The sequence below is a fragment of the Bos javanicus genome, chromosome 26 (genome assembly GCF_032452875.1).
Source record: "Bos javanicus breed banteng chromosome 26, ARS-OSU_banteng_1.0, whole genome shotgun sequence".
NCBI lineage: Eukaryota > Metazoa > Chordata > Mammalia > Artiodactyla > Bovidae > Bos > Bos javanicus.
Window position 1 is genome coordinate 8,751,070 of NC_083893.1, and position 26,966 is coordinate 8,778,035.

At 41.4% G+C, this 26,966-nt stretch overlaps 1 protein-coding gene across 25 annotated transcripts in view; it reads right to left on the reverse strand.

The window, feature by feature from the left end:
- Positions 1–23,098: 23,098 nt before the first annotated feature.
- The window catches only part of SGMS1 (sphingomyelin synthase 1), a 325,269-nt gene continuing 321,401 nt past the window's right edge, over positions 23,099–26,966 (reverse strand). For all 25 annotated transcript variants that reach the window (XM_061402685.1, XM_061402683.1, XM_061402692.1 and 22 more), the window contains 2 exons: positions 25,385–25,551; positions 23,099–24,711 (listed from right to left, as the gene is read on the reverse strand). In XM_061402685.1, the coding sequence (XP_061258669.1) occupies positions 24,532–24,711; positions 25,385–25,551 (347 nt within the window). In that variant the 3' untranslated portion in view covers positions 23,099–24,531. The remainder of the gene's footprint in view (positions 24,712–25,384; positions 25,552–26,966) is intronic.

The window sequence follows — 26,966 nt, forward strand, 5'->3', positions numbered from 1 at the left end:
CTTCTAGACTCTGCTCTCACATCCCAAATTTCCCTCTTTCATGACTCAGGATTCTCAAACCGGCCCCCTGGCCACTACTGCAGTACCCATCTAGATTTCTCTCTCTAACCCTCTGCCTTCAGAACCTAGGCTTCAAATTCCTGATTCTCACCACCTTTCCTTCATTCTGGAAAAACGCCTTTACTTCAGGAAGAGAGATTTTAAAGAAGCACTAAACTGATTTGTATGAAGGTATTAAGGACTGAGACAGCTCACCTAAATCTTAAAGTATTGTTTGCATTTTTCAAAGAAAAACTTGTTTACCAGAAGGAGTCTCCCATGGGCTGGGAATTCAGGTGAATATATGAGAAGCTGTGGGCACTGGGGGCTTCCCTCATAGCTCAGTTGGTAAAAAAAAAAATCCACCTGCAATGCGGGAGACCTGGGTTTGATCCCTGGGTTGGGAAGATCCCCTGGAGAAGGGAAAGGCTACCTACTCCAGTGGGCACTGGGGAGGAAATATTCTAGGTTAATTCCAGGATGATTAACGACCAGTTTCGATCACTGTGCTGAGAAGCAGTAACTTGTTAAGTAGGGTCTGAGCCTGACATGGGCTTCCCTGGTGGCTCAGTGGTAAAGAATCCTCCTGACAATGCAGGAGACACAGGTTCGATCTCTGGGTCGGGAAGATCCCCTGGAGAAGGAAATAGCAACCCACTCCAGTATTCTTGCCTGGGAAATCCCATGGACAGAGGAGCCTGGTGGGATACAGTCCATGGCTTTCAAAAGAGTCAGGTATGACTTAGTGACTAAACAATAAACTCGACAAGTAGCAACCCCCCCGGAGAAGGCAATGGCACCCCACTCCAGTACTCTTGCCTGCAAAATCCCATGGACGGAGGAGCCTGGTGGGCTGCAGTCCATGGGGTCTCGAAGAGTTGGACATGACTGAGCGACTTCACTTTCACTTTTCACTTTCATGCATTGGAGAAGGAAATGGCAACCCACTCCAGTGCTCTTGCCTGGAGAATCCCAGGGACGGCAGAGCCTGGTGGGCTGCCATCTATGGGGTCACACAGAGTCGGACATGACTGAAGTGACTTAGCAGCAGCAGCAGCAGCAGCAGCAACCCCTCCCCCCAGCCCTGCCACCATTTTAAATCTTGCAGGTACTAACTGGTGAAAAGGTCATCAGTGTCAGCTGATCGATGTTGCTGCAGAGTCAGAATGGAGATACAATGAGATGCAGACAAACTTAAGTCCCTGTATCCCTGGAAATTCGATCCAATCCAAGTTTTGGGAGTAGTTCTAGTCCACTCTAAATCTGAGTTGTTCTAAAATCAACAGAATAGAGAAAGTCACTAAAAGTGTTGGGAAAGCCCAGGAGATTCAGATGAGGGGATTCATTTAAAAAAAGAACTGAGATTCTAAAGGTTATTTCAGGTCATGCTGCACACACCTGAGATGAAAGTCAAGCTGTAAGAAAGATAAATACCACATTCAAATGCGACTGGTCTCACTCAGGCATTTGGTAAATTTGGAGAAGTTTGTTCTTTAAGCTTAAGAATATGAACCTCGCTTTCCAAAATGAGGTAGGAAAGTGGATTTCTGCCACTTGGCTTCATCCATTCAGCAAATAATTCTGCAAACTCAATCCATATCTCTGAATGTAGATATGATCATTCACTGAAAGAATTGCCAAAATGATACCTTTTGAATTCTACTATAACCATGACATTCAAATGACCTGACCACACAGCACCAGAATTCATATAAAAATTAAAGAAACTCAGCCACTGCAATCAGAAACATAATGAGTATTAAGAATCTGTTTCCCTGCCCCTCTATTATTTCATTACAAATAGCAGCTAATAAACAGCTGTTCCTTTTCAGTGTGCAAGGGTTCTTGTTTGCAAACATGAAAAACCACTGCTTTGTTCTCACGGGAGAAAACAAAACACTATCAATCAAAGCAAAGCTACGTACGTACCTAGACCCACTGCGGCAGCTGCTTGTTCAGCACCGCGTGTCACTGCTCCCTCAAGCCCGAGTGCCAGGACGCTTCTGAATCCTCGGCCCCTGCTCTTCTGAGTCAGGCTGCAGGCTAATGCTCCGAGGCTGAATGCTCTACCCCAGCAAGCCAAGGCTCGCCAACCAACTTAACTACTTACGTGCTGACTCACGCACGGGGCAGGGCGCACCCCAGCCGAGCCTGCTTACGGACTGAAGTCCTGCACCATCCTTGAAAGGTCACACCTGGAGCTCATCTCATCTTTTTGCATCCTGCATAGTCGGGGAAGGATCATTCATTGTCTCACACTGAACTGCTCCTTCCATTTGATTTGGAAAATACTAAATTTTTCCCCCACCACACCCACCACACAACACTAAGAGAAGACTTTGCAGGACAAATCAGCACAGAGATGTAAGTTAGGACCTTGTTAGATGAATGATTTCAGCTTGGCATCCCTGGTGGCTCAGACGGTAAAGTATCCGCCTGCAATGCTGGAGACCTAGGGTTTGATCCCTGGGACGAGAAGATCCCCTGGAGAAAGGAATGGCAACCCACTCCACTATTCTTGCCTGGAAAATCCTATGAACAGAAAAGCCTGGTGGGCTAGAGTCCATGGGGTTGCAAAGAGTCGGACATGACTAGGCAACCAACACTTTGGGCAAGGAGATGCCCCTTCTTTTCTAGAAAGCTTGTGACCAGAGAAACTTGATTATACATAGTCACCTTGGTAATTTGGAGAAGCATCTACTGGGACAGTGTTTACATTTTCCCTGATGTCTTTCCCAGGCTAAACCAAACATCAGTTTCCCACAAGTGTCTTTGTTTTCATCACATGGTTACTAGGATCCCTAGTGAAAATGTTGTTCATTCTTCTAACCCCTTGGGGCCCAGATCAGCAGGTATCGAAGGCAGGGAAAAGAGAGCAAAGCAAAGATTTCTAAGGCTTGATTAAGTCTTTGAAGTCCATTTCATTCCACCCAGGTCACACACAGAAGGCACAGAAGGTTAGAATTCCTAAAGAAAACCCATACTGCTTTTCCAGTTATTGGTGGGCCCCTTGAATTAGAAGCTTTCGGGGCAAAAACTTGCTTCCAGCCTAGGTCAAGTCCTTGTTTTTCTTCAGGCTCTAGCTGAAGCCTAGGATTCACATGGAGAGGAAGTTGAGGAGAGAGGAGTTTACAGGGATGGGCATTTGTTTGGAAATGATTATTGCAGGCAGGCAGGAAATAGACATCCAATTGTGTGGGGACTTAGTGCAAGAGTTCCCTCTTCTTCCCCCTTTGACTGTAGCTGCAGAGTTGCCAGCTCAGGTTTATCAGCTACTAATTGGGCTCCAAAGCTCTAGGGCCTCCTTTGCATAAAGTTGCATCTACCTGGGGGCCTGTAAGCTCCAGCAAAGGTAGTATAAATCCATCTGTGCACAGAACACAGCCTGTAAACTGACTGTAATAATGGTGATATTGTAGCAATAGGAACAGCTACTATGTTAAATGCTTACTGTCTGCCAGCCAATGAACTAAATGCTTTACCTATGTTCTGTAGCAAGAACTCAATAGTTCTTGTTACAGAATCTGTGTTCCTCTCTTCTTCACCTCCCCTGCCATCAGGAATAACCATGCAACTCGAAGTCTGACCAATGGAAAGTGAGCAGAAGTGGTATGTACCAATTTCATTTTTAACCTATAAAATCTTCCTGTGTGTGATCTTCTGGGCTCCAGGCAAAGATTTGGAGGGAGGTACTGCTAGTGACCTTGGGGTTTTGGGAAGAAGAAAGTGAAAAGCCTCCATCAGCCTGAATGACCACATAGAGAGAGTGGCTAACCTTTGTAATGACAGGCATACTTCATTTTATTGCTTCACTATACTGTGCTTTGCAGCTGTTGCAGTTTTCATCAATGGAAGATTTGTGAGGACCGTGAAAGGAGCAAGTCTAAAGGAGCCATTTTTTCCAATAGCATTTGCTCACTTACTGTCTCAGTGTCACATTTTGGTCATTCTCACGATATTTCAAACTTTTTCATTATGATCAGTTGTCATGGTGATTTGTGATCAGTGAGTTATCTTTGAAGTTACTATTACAAAAAAAAATCACAACTTTCTATAGGTTCAGATGATGGTTAGCAATTTTTAGCAATAAATTACTTTTAATCAAGGTATATATATTGTTATTTTAGACATAATGTTGCACACTTCATAAACTACAGTATTATATAAACATAAATTTAGGTGCACTAGGAAACCAAAGATTTCATGTGGCTCTGCATGGTGCTGCAGTATTTGCTTTATTGAAGAGGTCTAAAACTGAACCCACAATGTCTCTGAGGTATGCCTGTGTTTTTAAATATGAGGGAAAAAATTGGATGCCAACCTAAAAATGCATGTTTCTGAATTCTTTTAGAGATATGTAAGCAGAACACTTTAAAGACCACTTGTCTACAGAACAAAGACTAGACGCATTAGCCAGGTATTCAGACTCACCCAGTCCAAGCCCTTTCCTTTATTTTTGATATTTCTCCTGCTCAGTCTCCCACTCTGGGCACATGGATTCTCTTTACGGTTCCTAAATGCACCTGTCATATCCTACCCCTGCTCAAACTTTTACCCTCACCCAGAACACTTTCCCAACTACTCCTCACTTAACTGAATCATACTTTGCTGAAGCAGTTTGAAAACGTGGTTGCAAATCCTCTGACATGCCATCCATAGAAAAGTGGGGATCTATGTCATCTTCCCTTGAGTCTGGAGGGCCAGTGACTGCTTATGTCTGACAATAGAGACTGTAGAAGTGAAGCCACGTGACTTCTGAGGCCAGGTTGTAAAAAGGCATGCAGCATCCACGTTTCCTAGAACACTAGCTCTTGGAAATATTAACAAAATTCAACTGAGTACAATGTAAAGATCTTACTAGGTTTCATTTAGTCATTCATGAATCAGGGAGCATGGAGATTTTGCTCCAGATCAGAAAGTCATCACAGACTTTGGAACAGTGCAGCTGCATGATCTGGCTTTTAGAAAGCTTACTCTAGTATCCATCACCTGGATTCTATGTCAAAACACACACAATGCACAGGTTTTAATGTGGAGCCTTTTGCAATACCCAAGCAAGAGCCTTAGACTAGAACGCTAGAAGAGGAGATAATGTTAAGTGGTTATCACATGGATGTGTTTTGAAGGCAGAGTCAGCAGGGTCTCCTGTTGGGATTCATAAACGACAGAGAAAATAAGAGTCAAGAATGATTCCAAAGATTTCTAGAACTGGTAGAATGGAGTTGACTTCTGCTGAGATGGGGAAGAATATGAGAGAAGTAGGTTTGGTTGAAGAGAATCAAGCACTGGGTATCTGTAAAAATAATTCTGGAGGGATTCTTTAGCTCAAGACCTTACGAAAATGACCAGCAGAGGCTAGTCAGAAATGATGTAATATCTGCAAAGATAATGAGAGCAAAACTCTGTCCCAGAAGGTAATAGGATTCTATGTGGTACAAGGTGGACATTTTTGATAGCTATGAATTGGTTTTTATGTGAATTAGAAATATAAATTATAGAGTGAATTAGAAATATAAATTATAGAGTCAGGCTAAAGCAATTTTTAAAGGAATTTATTGCAAGAAAGGTATTAATTAATAGTACATGATAAACAGTTATGGGGAAAAATCATATCAACTATTCACTAATGGATGAACTTTGGGACAAACTGGTATATAATTTAATATCCAATTAATTTAAGTATCTTTAAAGGTCAGTCTCTGAGAAGCCTTGACCATTGAATCTGTTCTGTTCCATCCAAATTCTTACTCATTTACTGTTGACTAATTGTCTTCGGTAATTTTCCCCCAAACATAATTTTTTTTCACATGAGATTAGTGCAGGAGGGGTGTGTTCTATATCAAAGGCCAAATATAGAATTTGTAGATAATTCTCATTCGGAAGTGAAGTGAAGTCGCTCAGTTGTGTCCAGCTCTTTGCGACCCCGTGGACTGTAGCCTACCAGGCTCCTCCGTCCATGGGATTTTCCAGGCAAGAATACTGGAGTGGGGTGCCATTTCCTTCTCCATCTCATTCGGAGATTATATGCAATTATTCAAAGTACACTCTAATTGCCGTTCTTGTAGTTCATTTCTGGAAAAGAAGATGCTTTGCTTCCTAAGTCCTGCCTTAACCCCCATCCTCACATCCCAGCAAAAGTCCTCACCTGAGTCTGTCGGCAGCTCCTGTGGCCCCATGATCTTCAGTGCTTTCAGTTCAGTTCTGTTCAGTTGCTCAGTCCTGTCTGACTCTTTGCGACCCCACAGATTGCAGCACACCAGGCCTCCCTGTCCATCACCAACTCCCGGAGTTTACCCAAACTCATGTCCATCGAGTCAGTGATGCCATCCAACCATCTCATCCTCTGTCGTCCCCTTCTCCTCCCACCTTTAATCTTTCCCAGCATCAGGGTCTTTTCCAATGAGTCAGTTCTTTGCATCAGGTGGCCAAAGTATTGGAGTTTTTAGCTTCAACATCAGTCCTTCCAATGAACACTCAGGACTGATCTCCTTTAGGATGGACTGGTTGGATTTCCTTGCAGTCCAAGGGACTTTCAAAAGTGCTTTAGCCAACAGCATTTCCTGGGAAGAATTCCTTCCTGCTTAGGGTAGGAACTGGAAAGAAGTTATCCCACAAATCCCAGAATATGACCCTACTACTGCACCCCTTAAATACACATAAGTTCTTCACCCTCAATCCTCAAAGCAACCCCTGTGAAGTAGCTACTATTAATCTACCCAACTCACAATGAACACCCAAAGCTCAAGTACTGGCACAACCAAAGTCACATGGCTGGTGAGTGACACAACTCGTTTTCTGCCCCCTACTTTTTCACTGTTCAGTGGAGACAGCAAGCACTTTGCTGGGTCCCTTTCTCATAGTTTTGCCTCCTTCTCAATTCCCCTCACCCGGCACCCAGGACATCTTGGGGGATATTTTCAGGGATTACTATTTTAGCTAACGATAAAGCTTTTGCCTTGCTGAATAAAGCATACAAACGGAGAGGAATATGGAGAGAGAATACAGAAGAGAAACCTGTGCCAGTAGCGGGGCTGCAAGAGGAGGTTTGGGGGAGAGAGAAGCCGGGAGAGAGCTGGAGGAGGACTGAGGGGTTTCTAATGCGGCTGTCGGTTTCATCTTTGTGGAGCACTGGTATAATTTCTTTTTCCTGAAATGTTTGGTAGAATTCACCAGCAAACTCCATGGGGCTTCCAATTTAATTTTTTCACATCTAATTCTGATGGTGTGTGATACAGCCCTATTTCCTCAAGGCCCGTGATACAGGTAATGCTGCTGCTCCATCTGGTGACCAGCTACGCAGGTATGCTCAGTTTGTGAAAATTAATCTGTGTATACTTTTCTGTGTGTCTGGAATACTTTGGTAGATTTTCTAAAAATAGTTGCACTCTGTTCAATTTTTTTAAGTATCTCTGGTTCAAACTGACTTAATAAGGAACACTGTTAACCCACATAACAAGTCCAAGGAAGGAAGCCCCAGAGTTGGTTACTTAAGCATCTAATAAAATCATTAAGGACCCAGTTCCTCAATGATACTAAGTCAGTTATGCCCTCAGAACTTCTAGGCATTATATCTAGACTCAACCTTGCCAACGTGAAGTGGGTATTTTCAATGTTGGGTCCCTTTTTAAGAGCAAGAAACATTTCCTGAAAGTATAATAGGTCTGCTAATTTTTTACAGAATCAAACACACCCTGACCCAACAATTCCACACCTGGCTATTTACCTATGAGAAAAAAAAAACATATCTACACATGGGCATACCTCAGAGATCTTGCAGGTGTAATTCCAAACCATCGCAATAACACAAGTCACATGAATTTCCCAATGCTTATAAAAGTTATGCTCACACTATCCTATATTAAGGGTACAATAATAGTATGATGTCTAAAAAATGCATATGCCAGGATGTAAAAATACTTTCTTGATAAAAAATACCAACTGTCATCTGAGCCTTTCTGGTGGAGGGTTTGAAATATTGCAAAAATTACCAAAATGTCAGACAAATGCATGAAGTAAGCAAAAGCTGTTAGAAAAATGGTGCTAATACTTGATGAAATGCAGGGTTGCCACAAACCTTCAATTTGTAAAAATAAAGTATCTCTGAAGCACAATAAAGCAAAGTGCAACAAAATGAGGTATGTCTATATATACAAGCATATACATATACACATGCACACACAGAAAACGTATACAAGACTGTTCTGACCTGCCTGATTTATAACATCCAAAATTTGGAAACAGTCTAGGTATCAATCTATAGAAGAGTGGATAAACCAACTGTGATATATTTATTCAATGAAATACTAATAAAAAATAAATTATCAGTACACATGACAACATGAATAAATCTGAAAATATTATGCAGAGTGAAATAAGCGAGACACAGAGTGCTTACACAGTACATGGTAGGAACAAAAAAATCAATGGCGGAAAAAAAGGATACATGCCTCTGGAGTGAGAGGGAGAAAGACTGGCCAGGGTTGACTGGGAAGGCAAAGAGCTCTCCAGGGAGATACTAATGTTCAAGGTCGCAACAGGTGTTTGAGTTGCATTTGTCAACTTGGTAAATATGCACTTAAGATTTGTGTATTTCTTCAGTTATAAATTTTACCTTGAAAAAAACTGAACAAATTTTGAATTTTGATTAATGAATGCCAAAGTATTTAGGCAGCAGTAAAGTGACATCAGCAATTGACTTTCAAATGAATTTGTAAAGATAAGAATAACTGACAGATAAAAAGATAGACAAATGGATCGGTATGTGTTACAGCAAGTTAAAAAAAAATTAAGGTAGAAGCTGGGTGGTGCCTCCAGGGGTTCTCAAGGTGAAATTCTTCTCAATTTAGTGCACACTTATATTTTCTCATAATAAAACATTGGCAAGGAATGAGTTACAACAAAAAGGATTTCAACGCCAGATAAATTTGGGAAATATTAGTTAATGAAATTTAAGTAGATTTCTTTAAAGGGAAGATTTATTAGAGTCTTAAATACACTGATATGAATGCTGAATTTATATACATGTGTGTGTGTGCCCGTGTGTATTTTCTAAATTAGATTTTCTCCAACATTGAAACCAAACTGCAAGGGAAGGGAGAACTGGGAAGTAGAGAATGCTGTGCTCTCTGGTCCCCAATGGCCCCTTGCCCTCCAGGGACCACCACCCAATGCCTCTCATCCCCAAGGCCTCAGCCCCAATTCCACCAGCTCATTTGCCTTCAGTCCTGGGCATATGATACAAGCTGCTCTAAATCAGAACAGAAACCAGCAGGTCTTTCTAGTGAGCTTGGCTGCCTTTCCTGCTCTGACCTCCTTTCAGCAACAGGAAGATTGCCATCCATTCCTCATCATTTTTGTCAAATGAAAAAGACCTGGATTCAGACTCCTTTCATTCTCAAGAAGGAAATGAATTTCCTAGGGTCCAAGCAAATTCATTGTCATTACTGATTTTAATTGGTACTTAAGCTCTGAACATCTTGAGAAATTAAGCCAGTTTTGATAGCCCAGATCTATGGGAAGCCAAATTGTCACAGTTCTCCATACTCACCATGTGTTAAAGTGACATTTCTGCTACCTTCCAATTTTGGTGACTTTGTTTGAATTCGGACTTGTGTGGAGGTTATATGTGCTGAATGCACCGACATTTTCTCTCCTGAAGAATCGTATCACCACCCCACACCCCCAACAACAACTTCTGCTGTGTGTTGGGTGCAATTCGTGCAGAGGATTGTACAAGAACAAGACCTTCTGGCTCTATTCCTGGCTTCAATTCCTCTGCCTCCAGCAGCAGCTTCCCTCAGGGCTCAGGCAACAGGAGCCCCAGGGGAAATCTCCCCAGGGCTCTGAGTGTCCACTGCAAGCTGAGTGAACAGGAACATGAGCTCTGTGGAATCATCCAGTGTCAGCTCACGAGCTCAGGAATGCGCTCCAGCATCCAGAACCAGCAATGCTTCCAAAGCACACATGTGCCAGGGGCACTAATTGGACACAATTCCTTTCAAGCCATTCGCTTTTACATGTTCATCCCTGGAGCCCGTGAAGAAACAGAGCTAGCAACCACCTGCAGATTTATCTGCCCGCCTCTGGTAGGGAGCCTGCAAGGGTCATTGAAACAGTGTGTAATGTTGCCTGCTGTAAAAAGGAAGTTTATGCTGCAAACACTCTTGTCTTCTCACTTCTTAGCCCTGTCAGGGGCCTCAGTTGCAGCCAAACACCAGCCAGAGGTCAAAAGTCTCTCGGCCAATAAGGTGTATAATGAATACATTATCAAGCGTGGCAGTGATTTGACTGTGGCCTCTTAAAGCCAAAAAGGAAAAAAAAAAAAAAAAGGAAACAGACAAAACCCCTAAAGGCCAATGATTTCAGAGACAACTTCAAAACAAACATTTTAAGTCAGATTATGCATTTTCCAAAATGACTTTTTCCCCACTTGAACCACCATCCTAAAGTATCAGGAAGTTTTTGCTACACATCCCAGTGGGAAACCCAATACTTGTCTTTCCACGGTCACAGGCTCTTCATTACATAAAAGAATGCATAAAAGACAGACTGCTTTGGCTGAAACCATCTTTTCCTCTCCTCTTTCAGGCTGATAAATAGTATTAGCAGAAAACAACTCAAATACAGTTCTTTCACGTGACAGCACAGAGCTAGCCTAGTGAGCAGACTCTTAAGTGCCAACAAATCAAGGTAGCCCATCCATGTTTTTCTTCATTGCTGCCCTGGCTCATCCACAAAGTGTTGTTGCCATGTGTTCCGGGAAATAAACTCACTCAGAAGGACAATGCAGAGAGTGGAGGGCAGTTCATTACACTGGTGGGCCCAAGGCAGAGTCTTCTCTTAGCCAAGGACCCCGACCAGTTTTTGTGAAAACTTTATATACCCTAAGTGTACGTGCACAACCCCACCTCCCCAAATTCCCTGACAATCAAAGTTAACCCGTGATTCATATGCCTTAAGCCTAGGTAGTTCAGTTCCGTTCAGTCGCTCAGTTGTGTCCAACTCTGCAAGCCCATGAATCGCAGGACGCCAGGCCTCCCTGTCCATCACCAACTCCCAGAGTTCACTCAAACTTACATCCATCCAGTCAGTGATGCCACCCAGACATCTTATCCTCTGTTGTCCCCTTCTTCTCCTGCCCTCAATCCCTCCCAGCATCAGAGTCTTTTCCAATGAGTCAGCTCTTCGCATGAGGTGGCCAAAGTACTGGAGTTTCAGCTTTAGCATCATTCCTTCCAAAGAAATCCCAGGGCTGATCTCCTTCAGAATAGACTGGTTGGATCTCCTTGCAGTCCAAGGGACTCTCAAGAGTCTTCTCCAACACCACAGTTCAAAAGCATCAATTCTTCGGCACTTTCTTCACAGTCCAACTCTCACATCCATATACGACCACTGGTAAAACCATAGCCTTGACTAATCAGAACTTTGTTGGCAAAGTAATGTCTGCTTCTGAATATGCTATCTAGGTTGCTCATAACTTTCCTTCCATGGAGTAAGTGTCTTTTAATTTCATGGCTGCAGTCACCATCTGCAGTGATTTTGGAGCCCCCCAAAATAAAGTCTGACACTGTTTCCACTGTTTCCTAATCTATTTCCCATGAAGTGATGGGACCAGATGCCATGATCTTTGTTTTCTGAATGTTGAGTTTTAAGCCAACTTTTTCACTCTCCTCTTTCATCAAGACACTTTTAATTCCTCTTCACTTTCTGCCATAAGGGTGGTGTCATCTGCATATCTGAGGTTATTGATATTTCTCCCGGCAATCTGGATTCCAGCTTGTGCTTCTTCCAGCCTAGCGTTTCTCATGATGTACTCTGCATATAAGTTAAATAAGCAGGGTGACAGTATACAGCCTTGACGAACTCCTTTTCCTATTTGGAACCATTCTGTTGTTCCATGTTCAGTTCTAACTGTTGCTTCCTGACCTGCATATAGGTTTCTCAAGAGGCAGGTCAGGTGGTCTGGTATTCCCATCTCTTTCAGAAGTTTCCACAGTTTATTGTGATCCACACAGTCAAAGGCTTTGGCATAGTCAATAAAGCAGAAATAGATGTTTTTCTGGAACTCTCTTGCTTTTTCCATGATCCAGTGGATGTTGGCAATTTGATCTCTGGTTCCTCTGCCTTTTCTAAAACCAGCTTGAACATCAGGAAGTTCATGGTTCATGTATTGCTGAAGCCTGGCTTGGAGAATTTTGAGCATTACTTTACTAGCGTGTGAGATGAGTGCTATTGTGTGGTAGTTTGAGCATTCTTTGGCATTGCCTTTCTTTGGGATTGGAATGAAAACTGACCTTTTCCAGTCCTGTGGCCACTGCTGAGTTTTCCAAATTTGCTGGCATATTGAGTGCAGCACTTTCACAGCATCATCTTTCAGGATTTGAAAGAGCTCCACTGGAATTCCATCACCTCCACTAGCTTTGTTCGTAGTGATGCTTTCTAAGGCCCACTTGACTTCACATTCCAGGATGTCTGGCTCTAGGTCAGTGATCACACCATCGTGATTATCTGGGTCGTGAAGATCTTTTTTGTACAGTTTTTCCGTGTATTCTTGCCACCTCTTCTTAATATCTTCTGATTCTGTTAGGTCCATACCATTTCTGTCCTTTATCGAACCCATCTTTGCATGAAATGTTCCCTTGGTATCTCTAATTTTCTTGAAGAGATTTCCAGTCTTTCCCATTCTGTTGTTTTCCTCCATTTCTTTGCATTGGTCGCTGAGGAAGGCTTTCTTATCTCTTCTTGATATTCTTTGGAACTCTGCATTCAGATGCTTATATCTTTCCTTTTCTCCTTTGCGTTTCGCTTCTCTTCTTTTCACAGCTATTTGTAAGGCCTCCTCAGACAGCCATTTTGCTTTTTTGCATTTTTTTCCCATGGGGATGGTCTTGATCCCTGTCTCCTGTACGTCACAAACCTCAGTCCAAAGCCTAGGTAGTTAACAGTGGACAATTATCAATAGGCCTGTGGTCATACCGCAATAAGCGTAACAGCATGTATGATTCTATTCGGTTACACAGATAATTAGGGTATTTTTTTAGCAAAGGAAGAGCCCTGGGGCTCTTCCTTCTGGGGGTCTGGTTTTCCAGTTGGTATGTTGTTTCCATAGATACTGGGCAAAAAGCTCAAAGTCCACAGTCCAGCCCAAGATGGAGTCCTGCTTTCAAGATAGTCTTCTTTTGAAGGAAGAAACAGAACAGGCTCTAAGTCACACTGTTTCAGAGTCAACCAATTCTTCTAACAACCATTGTGCATGCACATCAGACATTCAAAATTCTGGGGCAAGTATTTTACCAGAAACACTAAGATATATGAGCTTCTCTGGTGGCTCAGCAGTAAAGAATCTGACTGCCAGTACAGGAGACCCAGGTTTGATCCCTGGGTTGGGAAGATTCCCTAGAGAAGAGAATGGCAACCCACTCCAGTATTCTGGCCTGGAGAGTCCCCATGGACAGAAGAGCCTGGCAGGCTACAGTCCATGGGGGTCTCAGAGTCAGACACGACTGAGTGGCTAAGCAGGCAGGTTCAGATCGCTGATAATGTATACTCACTCGGAAGTTCAAATAAAGGATGAGAGTGGACTTGGTTTTTCTCGGTGTTTCAGTCTCTCTCTGGCTGGGGCCGGTCTTTTCCTTGACTGGGACTTCTTTCATGGCTCCACACGGCCTTCATCTCTCTCATTTTCCTCTCTAGAATGACAGTGGTTATCAATGAGCACTTAACTTGAATGCATGCTGCATCACTGCCCCACGTTACACCACAACGTAAGTAAAATCATCTCTATTTTATAAGGGAGGAAACAGGCTCAGAAAAAATTGGTCCAGGCATACAGCGCCTATAAGCTTTCAAAGATGGGATTTGAACACATCTGAGTCCCCAGTTCATGCCCTTAAGGATACACCCCATTTTCTCTTTGAGTTTTTATCCTGCCCTACAAAATTACTTCCATTCTTCATAAAACAATGGAGCCATTCATTTATTGACCCTTTCAACTACCATGTCTTTATCAAATACCTAATACAAATTTAAACAGAAAGAAGTGCTTAGTTTACTTCCCAAAGAGAAGGTTTTTCCTTTGAACCTGTTATTTTCCTCTACTTCCGCCCCAAAAGGCTTTTTCAGTTTCCACAAACAAGCAGGCACCTACACAATCCACGATGATCTTCAGAGTCCATGGTTGCATGGTTTTGATTCCAAAATGGCGCAAAAGTAGATGGTCACATTAAGGGTTTCTAGAGAATGTGTGACTACAGCAGACTGTTAAAATCAGAATGTCTCTAGATTAGATTACTCTAACAATGACCTAAATGATTTGTGTCCTTTTAGGAAGCCCCCTGGGTTTATATCTGAATGTGCCTTCCTGCGTCTAAGAACTAATGCATCTAAGACTCAAATTCAAGAGAGAGGAATTGGACACAGCTCTAGTTGGGAAATAAAGGCAAGTGTGATATCATGGTTGAAGTTTTTGCTGGAAATAATATGGGCTGGGATATCTAAAGACATAAAAAACAACAACCCTTGCTATTTCCTACTCACACAGGAAAAATGTGTTGGGTTACCAGATTAAAAATATTTAGAACTTGTATTCAGTTCAGTTCAGTCCAGTCGCTCAGTCATGTCCAACTCTTTGCGACCCCATGAATCGCAGCATGCCAGGCCTCCCTGTCCATCACCAACTCCCGGAGTTCACTCAGACTCACGTTCATCCAGTCAGTGATGCCATCCAGCCATCTCATCCTCTGGCATCCCCTTCTCCTCCTGTCCCCAATCCCTCCCAGCATCAGAGTCTTTTCCAATGAGTCAGCTCTTCGCATGAGGTGGCCAAAGTACTGGAGTTTCAGCTTCAGCATCATTCCCTCCAAAGAAATCCCAGGGCTGATCTCCTTCAGAATGGACTGGTTGGATCTCCTTGCAGTCTTCTCCAACACCACAGTTCAAAAGCATCAATTCTTCGGCACTCAGCCTTCTTCACAGTCCAACTCTCACATCCATACATGACCACAGGAAAAACCATAGCCTTGACTAGACGAACCTTTGTTGGCAAAATAATGTCTCTGCTTTTCAATATGCTATCTAGGTTGGCCATAACTTTCCTTCCAAGGAGTAAGCGTCTTTTAATTTCATGGCTGCAGTCACCATCTGCAGTGATTTTGGAGCCCAGAAAAATAAAGTCTGACACTGTTTCCACTGTTTCCCCATCTATTTCCCATGAAGTGATGGGACCAGATGCCATGATCTTCATTTTCTAAATGTTGAGCTTTAAGCCAACTTTTTCACTCTCCTCTTTCACTTTCATCAAGAAGCTTTTTAGTTCCTCTTCACTTTCTGCCATAAGGGTGGTGTCATCTGCATATCTGAGGTTATTGATATTTCTCCCGGCAATCTGGATTCCAGCTTGTGCTTCTTCCAGCCTAGCGTTTCTCATGATGTACTCTGCATATAAGTTAAATAAGCAGGGTGACAGTATACAGCCTTGACGAACTCCTTTTCCTATTTGGAACCAGTCTGTTGTTCCACGTCCAGTTCTAACTGTTGCTTCCTGACCTGCATATAGGTTTCTCAAGAGGCAGATCAGGTAGTCTGGTATTCCCATCTCTTTCAGAATTTTTCACAGTTGATTGTGATCCACACAAAGGCTTTGGCATAGTCAATAAAGCAGAAAGAGATGTTTTTCTGGAACTCTCTTGCTTTTTCCATGATCCAGTGGATGTTGGCAATTTGATCTCTGGTTCCTCTGCCTTTTCTAAAACCAGCTTGAACATTGGGAAGTTCACGGTTCACATATTGCTGAAGCCTGGCTTGGAGAATTTTGAGCATTACTTTACTAGCATGTGAGATGTGTGCAATTGTGCGGTGGTTTGAGCATTCTTTGGCATTGCCTTTCTTTGGGATTGGAATGAAAACTGACCTTTTCCAGTCCTGTGGCCACTGCTGAGTTTTCCAAATTTGCTGGCATATTGAGTGCAGCACTTTCACAGCATCATCTTTCAGGATTTGAAATAGCTCAACTGGAATTCCATCACCTCTACTAGTTTTGTTCATAGTGATGCTTTCTAAGGCCCACTTGACTTCACACTCCAGGATGTCTGGCTCTAGGTCAGTGATCACACCATCGTGATTGTCTGGGTCGTGAAGATCTTTTTTGTACAGTTCTTCTGTGTTTTCTTGCCATCTCTTCTTAATATCTTCTGCTTCTGTTAGGTCCATACCATTTCTGTCCTTTATCGAGCCCATCTTTGCATGAAATGTTTCCTTGGTATCTCTAATTTTCTTATAGAGATCTCTAGTCTTTCCCATTCTGTTGCTTTCCTCTATTTCTTTACATACATCACTGAGGAAGGCTTCCTTATCTCTTCTTGCTATTCTTTGGAACTCTGCATTCAGATGCTTATATTTTTCCTTTTCTCCTTTGCTTTTCGCTTCTCTTCTTTTCACAGCTATTTGTAAGGCCTCCCCAGACAGCCACTTTGCTTTTCTGCATTTCTTTTCCATGGGGATGGTCTTGATCGCTGTCTCCTGTACAATGTCATGAACTTCATTCCGTAGATCATCAGGCACTCTATCCATCAGATCTAGGCCCTTCAATCTATTTATCACTTCCACTGTATAATCATAAGGGATTTGATTTTGGTCATACCTGAATGGTCTAGTGGTTTTCCCTACTTTCAATTAAGTCTGAATTTGGCAATAAGGAGTTCATGATCTGAGCCACAGTCAGCTCCCGGTCTTGTTTTTGTTGACTGTATAGAGCTTCTCCATCTTTGGCTGCAAAGAACATAATGAATCTGATTTTGGTGTTGACCATCTGGTGATGTCCATGTGTAGAGTCTTCTCTTGTGTTGTTGGAAGAGGGTGTTTGCTATGACCAGTGCATTTCTTGGCAAAACTCCATTAGTCTTTGCCCTGCTTCATTCCGTATTCCAAGGCCAAATTTGCCTGTTACTCCAGGTGTTTCTTCACTTCCTACTTTTGCATTCCATTCCCCTATAATGAAAAGGACATCTTTTGGGGGTGTTAGTTCTAAAACGTCTTGTAGGTCTTCATAGTTCAAACTAAAACAGGGTACTCATCAAAAGAAATGAGAAGCTACTGACTAAACAAATAGAAAATACTGTACAAATATAAAGAGTAGAACTTGGTAGATATCAATTCAAATATATATATATATATATATAGTAGCTTAAATGTGAAAGATCTAAATACACTAATTAAAAGGCAGAGATTCAAAATACATTTAAAACAATCATATACTATCTATAAGATCAGATCAGTCGCTCAGTCGTGTCCGACTCTTCACGACCCCATGAATCGCAGCATGCCAGGCCTCCCTGTCCATCACCAACTCCCAGAGTTCACTCAGACTCACATCCATCGAGTCAGTGATGCCATCCAGCCATCTCATCCTCTGGCGTCCCCTTCTCCTCCTGCCCCCAATCCTTCCCAGCATCAGAGTCTTTTCCAATGAGTCAACTCTTCGCATGAGGTGGCCAAAGTACTGGAGTTTCAGCTTTAGCATCATTCCTTCCAAAGAAATCCTAGGGCTGATCTCCTTCAGAATGGACTGGCTGGATCTCCTTGCAGTCCAAGGGACTCTCAAGAGTCTTCTCCAACACCACAGTTCAAAAGCATCAATTCTTCGGCGCTCAGCCTTCTTCACAGTCCAACTCTCACATCCATACATGACCACAGGAAAAACCATAGCCTTGACTAGATGAACCTTTGTTGGCAAAGTAATGTCTCTGCTTTTGAATATGCTATCTAGGTTGGTCATAACTTTCCTTCTAAGGAGTAAGCGTCTTTTAATTTCATGGCTGCAGTCACCATCTGTAGTGATTCTGGAGCCCAGAAAAATAAAGTCTGACACTGTTTCCACTGTTTCCCCATCTATTTCCCATTAAGTGGTGGGACTGGATGCCATGATCTTCGTTTTCTGAATGTTGAGCTTTAAGCCAACTTTTTCACTCTCCACTTTCACTTTCATCAAGAGGCTTTTGAGTTCCTCTTCACCTTCTGCACCCACTTTAAATATAGACTAAAAGAGTCTAATGATAAAGGGATGGAGAAAGATCTATCATGCAAATATTAGTCAAAAGAAAGCTCAGTTATCTTAAATTATCTTAATTTCAGACAAAACAGACTTCACAACAACAAAAATGATCAGGAATAAAGAGAGAGACGGCTGGATGGCATTATCGATGCAATGGACAAGAACTGGTCAAACTCCGGGAGATGGTGAGGCACAAGGAGGCCTGGCGTGCTGCAGTCCATGGGGTCACAAAGAGTCAGACACGACTGGGTGACTGAACAAATAAACAGAGAGATGACAGATGATATAATAAAGGGGTCACCAATATTCATTGCAGCACTGTTTACAACAGCCAAGACATGGAAGCAACCTTTATGTCTGTCCATTGATAGAGGAATGGATAAAGAAGATGTGGTACATACATACAATGGAATATTACTCAGCCATTAAAAAGAATGAAATAATGCCATTTGCAGCAACATGGATGAACCAACTGTCATACTGAGTGAAATCAGTCAGAGAAGGAGAAATACTGTATGACATCCCTTTTAAGTGGAATCTAAAAAAGAAATGACACAAACGAATTTACAAAACAGAAAGAGACTCACAGACTTAGAAAACAAACTTACAGTTGCCAGGGGGAAAGGATAGTTAGGCAGTTTGGGATGGACATGTACACACTGCTATGTTTACAATGGATAACCAACAAGGACCTACTCTATAGCATATGGAACTCTGCTCAATGTTATGTGGCAGCCTGGATGGGAAGGGACTCTGGGGGAGAATGGATACATGTATATGTATGGCTGAGTCCCTTTGCTGTTCACCTGAAATTAAAACAACATTGTCCATCAGCCGCACCCCAATACAAATTAAAAAGTTCAAAAAAAAATAATAAAGGGGTCAGTTCTCTAAGAAAATGAGAACAGCCCTAGTATGTGCACACCTAAGAACAAAACATCAAAATACGTGTGGTTCTGGGCCACCATGGGGTTACGAGGGGACTCTGGGTGGGCTCCTCTGGGGTGCTGGAGCCTTTCCTTACCCTCACCTGAAATGCCATTCCTGCTCCCTGTGGCCACACACCTTTGACACAGAAACCATGACGCTGGAGGTTACACAGGCCTCTGGATCTGCACTCTTTTTTTTGGTTGTTGTTAAACTTCTGGGGGAAAAAAAAAAGGGACCCTGCCTATTTCACGGAACTCTGCCTTATAATCTCCAGTAAGCTTTCCCCAGGAAGTCTCAAGAGATCCTCCAATCTTTAGACACAAAAGCCTTGGTGTGTTAATGGAGCAATGGCTCTTATAAGTACTGTTCCCAGTGACCACAGTCCACATAAGCTACTGTGATTAACAAACCACAGGTTCTCTCGAGGACGTTTCTAATTCGTAAGCGTGAATTTTCTCAGTCATTTGATGCTAAACCATACCTCTGTGCCACATCAGGGCTCCAGAATTAACAGGATTTCTGAAACACACGATAAGTAGGAACTCTTACAATAAATCCGCACTACATTCTTCTCACCAAGAGCAAACCAGAGCCATCTGCAACGTCCTTCTGTGCCTTCCTGGAACGCTGCGGCCTCAGCCACTCTCTGAACCCTCTACGTCCTCTGGGGCCCAACTCCAGCCTTCTTGTCGCTTCCCCTCTCTTAGTCCACCTCTCACTCTTTACAGCCATCTCTGCCCTCCTGTGGGAGCTGGAGTCTGGGCCCTGTGAAGGCAGGCACTGTTTAAGTTTCTGCTTATTTGTTCTCGCAGACAGACAAGAATGTTAAGGGGCTGATAAACAGAATTTCAGCTTTGATTTGTTCAAAACGAGTTTCCCCACCAAAAAGAGAAAAAGTGTGTCAATGTGAAGGGCTCCAAGGAGCATATCCCATTTCCCAGTTAATTGAAAACCTGACTTTTTGTATAGTGGTGGTCAAATTAGTGTTAGCAGGCTGACAAAGGAGGCAAGAATATACAATGGAGAAAAGACAGTCTTTTCAGTAAGTGGTGCTGGGAAAAGTGGACAGTTACATGTAAAAGGATGAAATTAAAATATTCTCTAACACCATGCATAAAAACCACCTCAAAATGGATTAAAGACCTAAATGTAAGGCCAGACACTATAAAACTCTTAGAGGGAAATAAAAGCAGAAGATTCTTTGACATAAATCACAGCACATCTTTTTGGATCCACATCCTAATATAATGAAAATAAAAGCAAACAAATGAGACCTAATTAAACTTAAAAGCTTTTGCACAGCAAAGGAAACCATAAACAAAATGAAAAGACAACCCACAGAATGTTAGAAAATATTTACAAACAAAGCAACCAACAAGAGATTAATCTCAAACAGCTCATGCAGCTCAAAAAAAAAGAAAGAAAGAAAGAAACTTCATTCAAAAAATGGGCAGAAGATCTAAACAGACATTTCTCCAAAGAAGACATATGGATGGCCAAAAAGCACATGAAAAGTGCTCAGCATCATTCAGTTCAGTCGCTCAGTCGTGTCTGACTCTTTGCGACCCCATGAATCACAGCACGCCAGGCCTCCCTGTCCACCAACTCCCAGAGTTCACTCAGACTCATGTCCATTGAGTCGGTGATGCCATCTAGCCATCTCATCCTCTGTCGTCCCCTTCTCCTCCGGCCCCCAATCCCTCCCAGCCTCAGGGTCTTTTGAGTCAACTCTTCACATTAATTATTAGAGAAATGCAAATCAAAACTACAATGAGGTATCACTTCAAGTAGGTCAGAAAGGCCATCATCAAAAAAATCTGCAAACAATAAATATTAGAGAGGGTGTGAAGAAAAGGGAACCCTCCTACACTGTTGGTGGGATGTAAATTGGTACAACCACTAAGCAGAACAGTATGGGGGTTCCTTAAAAACCTAAATACAGAACTACCGTATGACCCAACAATCCCACTCCTGGGCATATATCTAGAGAAAACCATAATTCAAAAAGATACACACACCCCAACATTCACAGAAGCACTGTTTACAATGCCAGGACACAGAAGCAACCTAAATTATCATCAGTAGAGGAATGGATAAAGAATATGGTACATATATACAATGGAGTATTACTCACCCATAAAAAAGAATGAAGTAATGCCATTTGTAGCAACATGGATGGGCCTAGAGATTGTCACATGGAGTGCAGGAAGTCAGAGGAAGATAGATAGGTGATACTGCTTATACATGGAATCTGAACAAATGGTACAAATGTACTTACTTACAAAACAAGAAACAGTCACAGATGTCGAAAACAAACTCATGGTTACCAGAGGAGAGATAAGAGAGATAAACTGGGAAACTGGGATTGACATATACAGATATAAAATAGGTAATAAGGACTTACTGTATTCCACAGGGAACTCTACTCCATATGCTCTATATAATGATCTATATGGGAAAAGAATGTAAAAAAGAGTGGATACATGTATAACTGATTCACGTTATGGTACAGCTGAAACAACATTGTAAATCAACTTAAAAAAAAAAAGCAGGCACTCTTATGTAATATTTATAATTTTGAGATACTTGTATTTATCAATTTTGGGTTTTGCTTGGGATACAAATAAAACAAATACAATGATCAGAAACTGGCAAAATGAGTCTCTCTACCTCATGGTGTGAATTTCCTGCTACTTGGTTCACGGTAAGTCACTCTACTTAGCTTGACTACCACAGTCAGATTTCTCTCGCTGTGGACTTTTTTATTTTTAAACTTTACAATATTGTATTGGTTTTGCCAAATATCGAAAATAAATCTGCCACAGGTATACATGTGGACTCTTGCTGAAGAATTCATGAAAGCTCACAGTAAGTGGGTGGAGAGGGTGTTGAGGAGGGTGTGAAAACTTGAACTTCAATCAGATTTTTATCAGCTGCACGCCCTTGGGAACGTTATTAAACATACTTAAATCAACCTCCATAAAATGGGGTTAATAAGGAACCTTGTGGTGATGTAAGGGTTAACAAGATAATGCTTGAGAATTGCCTAACTCTGAAAGAGGGTTAGATAAAGAAGCTATGGTCTAGGGCTCTGGCTTATAAAACCGAAGCACAGAAAAGCATGTGTCCTCATTCAGCCAGTCATGATCAAGTGTACTACAATTCTCCAGAACATAAGATTTCTCTTTTCCTACCTGGAAGTTGCAGACTTGAGAGCCACAAGATATGTCAGTTAATGATTCTACACAGCCAGGCATGAAGCACAACTATTAAGGGAACTTCTTGGTACAAATGTAGTAGGTAAACTTAAAATAATGATCTTTTAAATATAACTTTTGATTTAAGGGAAAAAAATGTTGTTTTTAGCATATGTCAAGAATTCATTTCCATTATTCAAGTTACTTACCTTTTTAATATACAGCACCTGGTCCCATGCAGGAACTCTTTCTGGTTTTACAGCTGTAAGACAACAGCTTCCCTTCATAAGAACAGGTTTCCACTGTTACCATCATTTTTTCCCCACATCAAGAATAACATATTTTTTTCCTTTTTAAAAAGTTTTTCTTACCATTGATTCTCAAAGTACTATGACCATATTCTCATTTCGGAATTTACTTTCCCTTTCCATCTAAACTGAAAAACTTATATTACTTTCAGTTATAGGGGAAAAAGTCAGTGACTTGATTGAGAATTGGAGGATTGAAAATTATTGGTAAACAGTGGTCTGCAGCTTGAACTTACCTGTGTCTTTTCTTAAGTTTTTTAAAATATATGCTATCTGTAGAGGTTATACTGAGTTTAGAGTACATTTCAAGGCATCTCAAGGGAAAAGAAACATGATTATAAAGGCCCTCTCTCAAAGAAACTCAGCGAGGAAATGCCAAAACTTGTTTTTACATCTTGCTTCAAGGACTTCGTTTATGACTCTTGTGAAGAATGTGAACACATTAGAAAGAATAGACATTTTTTAAGTACCAGTTTTTATTAAAAAGTGCATCTTGATTAATTTATGATCTAGGTAAGCTGTTAAGATAATCAGTATACTCTCTGGAATAATAACTTTACAAAGATTTAAAACAAACAAAATTTTAAAAGCCTTTTTATTTCCTTCACCATTATTGTTTTACAATACAAATATCACCTTGTGAATACACAAAAAACCCTACGGAAGATAATTCTGCGGCACATAAAATACAGAATGGATATATATACTTCTTCATCCTTAAAAAACTATTTTGTTCTCCACATTGGCAAGTATAGAATAGAATACTTCCCCAAACATACTTCTGTTAGGAGTAAAACTTAGAACTACATGCAGTTCCTGCACAAATATATTTTAAAGAAATAGATCTCTTTTTTGTTGTTCACCAACAAAATTGTCATGAGAGTATGGATAACTAATTTATAGCTTTCAAGTTTTAGTTAAGTGATCATTTTCAAAACTCTCTTTTTAAAAACAAAGTATTCATGGCTGTTTTCGTTGTATAGTTAAAATCGAACTACCAAATAGATGGTAAAATAATTGAAGTGGTACATGTCATCGCCGCCTGCTCACAATATGGGAACAGGCTCTGACTTTCCAATTAATTCCCCCATTCTTTAATTCATAGCAGTTTGAGAACCATAAACAGTCTTCTGATTGAATTTAGCTATAAATGCAAAATTTAGTAGTGTATACATACATTTATATTTTCATGGAATATTTATTTTAAATAAAAACATTGAAGATTGCCTACTGACCATACAATCAAGACAAGAAAGGCACTAGAAACATAGACAAATTTCTCTCCCAAGAAGCATTTTTAAATTTTAACTCTCTGTTCTCTGACATGTAAAAATCTTTAAATTTGGTTTTCATAACATCATTTTGAAAAATAAAGTTAGGAAATACTTAGAAAATCACTTTATAACAGAATCTTTTTTTTTTTTTTTTTTGCACTTTTTGACACACTGTCTCTGCTGATTTTTACAAAACCCAAAGTTACCAAACCTTCCTGTGTCTGTCATTTTTATTTGAATATCGGTGCAACAGGTAGAAAGATTTCAGAATCGAACCCCATTCAGGTACTTAAGAAACCTTCATAGAGACATTTGCTAGAAAATGGCTTACAGCCCAATCTTTGGGGCAAGAGATATGAAAAGTATGTTTTCCCAAGAAAATAATACGCTTTATTTCCAGATGTAACTGGAAAGACCAGAACTGATGATATAAAAGCTTACATTTATGCTGTTGCATCATATACAAAGGAACATGGTGGTCGCAGATTATGTAAATCCCAAACTTATGGACAGGAAATGTGTACAGTGTATGATAGGTTGAGTTTTCTTTATTGTTGTCCAACGCAGGTCCTTTGGAGAGAAAAAGAGATCACAGTGCTGACCAGGTAACTCAATAGGTTAAGTCAAGGTAATTGTTGAAAGATAATAGGATTAGGGAGTTGTTTATTTTATGGCATCTTCTCTCATGGAGTTCTTAGCACTTCGGACAGTTCCTCTTTCTCCACCATGTAGAACTGTTATGTGTCATTCACCAGTCGGCTGTATTTAACTTGCCTACTGAGGTGGATTACCGGCCAGGGGAAGGGCCAATGGTAAGATCGAGGTACAATTCCTTGGACATTCTTTTCAAAGTACTGAAATGGCCTGTACCACCACACTCTGGCCAGGAGGTTCATCTGGGAAGCTTCTTTTAGCACCTAAGAGAACACAGAAAGAGAAAACCGAGTCAGGAAGAACAACTGATTGTTTCAGCCCCGATAGGAACATACACATGATTCTTATAATTTTTCACTTTAGATTCAAATATTTTTCATATGACAATTCACAAAGGCCCCCAGATCCAGCCCCTGATCACCTTTATGTCCCCAGGTTCACACTCACACCACCATTCTACACTCTGTACCCAACTGCAAACCAGACCACACCTGTTTCTCTAGCAGAGAAACAAATAACTCCAATGCCAGGAGTACATGGAGAACGTGTGGCTTACGTAAGTCTCTTGTCTATAAATAAATACTTCAATTAGTGCTTTAGTTACTCTCTTATGATGAAAATGGAGAGACTTAATTAAATGTTAAGTATTAAGCTGGTGAGGGGCCCAACATGGAAAAGAAGGTAGGAATGCAAGATCAAGCAAGAGGTGGGCACAGCTTAAAAAATATTTTCCAGGGACCATGAGAATGTGATACTTGTTCTAGAAGGATGCCATCTCCTATGTCATTATAGAAACACTTCTGGTTCAGCTTTGATTCAGAAGTGGATCAGCACCACAGGAGACAATATAGTCTCAGGTGACTCCCCCTGTTGCCACACCAGCAACAGCTAGTCAAGAGCATCAGGAGTTAACACCAGAGGAGGAGAAAAACTCACTTGCTGATTGGCCATAGTGTGGTACCACCAGAAGAGTCTTGTGGTGATGTAGTATGCCACCACGACATCCACAGTGTAGTGGTCATGCGCTAAGAGAATGCAGAAGATGCCCACCACGCTGAGAAGCCAGCAGAGCCAGTGGTACCACCACAGTCGTCGAGGGGAATCTGAAAAGGAGAAATGTGCAAGAAGAGTCCTATTATTCAAGTATGACGAAGGGCACCCAACCACGCCTCAACTGAAAAAAGATCGCTTAGGGTGGCAAATCCAAGGGCTTTGGCTTCTATGTAATCAAGGTTAGAAGGGAAGCAGCTTATTTCATCAAGTGATTGTATTAGCCACAGTAATTTATATGTGGTTATTACTTGACCCATATAACCACAAATACAGTTTCAAAGGACAAACAAGGACAGGTTAATGCATCACACTCCATTAAAACCAAAACTATCTATTGATAATTAAATTTACCTGGAAATAATATGGGGTTAATGCTCTGTACAAAAATCAATACCTTTTGGTCTATGGATCCTTATACACAGACTAGGCAATTATAATGGATACAACCACCCTATTTGCTTTCCAAGCTCTGCAACCATATTCTACTTTTTAAGTCTTTGAGGTGTCCTTTTCTCAAATAGAAATAAGAGAATCCAAGTGACCAGGAATTCTAGCCCATGTCCACTCCCAAGGGCAGGACAGTGTCTGGGAAGTCATTTGATGGGAGATTCAAAACCTCTACTGATTGTAAGCCCTCCTACCTTGTATTCTCCATGAATGGGCTTCAGAGGGTCTGACACGTTAGACAAAAATGTTGCCTACCCTCCTCACCCTGGGGAAGATAGTTTAGCCTTTTATAGGATTCTCAGGGGGTCCAAGTATCAGTCATTCATTTACCCACTATTTATTAAGCATCTACAATGTAGCCAGGACAAGATCTAGTCACTAGATCTTGGTATCAACTAACGTCACAGGCAAACAGTTTGCCTTTGTGGGGAGATCCCTTCCCAGTTAATGAAAAGAGACAATTAATAATAATTATCATCAAGTAACTTGTACTCTATGTTAGAAGGTGTCAAATGCTTTGGATTTAAGATAAGTGGGATTAGCAGCAGAGAGGGTGAAGGGAAGGAGGTTTGCAATTTTAAATGGCATGGTCAGGGGTTGGGGCAGAAGTCTGAGTATATGTACAGGGCTCCATGTTCCCTTTCCAGGAACAGTTGTATTTGATAACATAACAATACAGCAACAAAGAGCAGCTACTGTTCATTCTCCCAGCTCCTCTATTAGTGTCCCCATATGCCATCTGTTTTTATTTTCACAACCTCTCCCTCATTGATGAAGAAGTTGTGTGAGTATACTTAGCTGCTCAGTTGTGTCTGACTCTTTGCAACCCCATGGATGTAGCCCGCCAGGCTCCTCTGTCCATGGGATTTCTCAGGCAAGAATACTGGAGTGGGTTGCCATTTCCTCCTCCAAGGATTCTGGACCCAGGGACTGAACCTGTGTCTCCTGAACTGGCAGGTGGATTTTTTTATCTGCTGAGCCAGTGGGAAAGCCATGAAGGAGCCATTAGTATCTGATT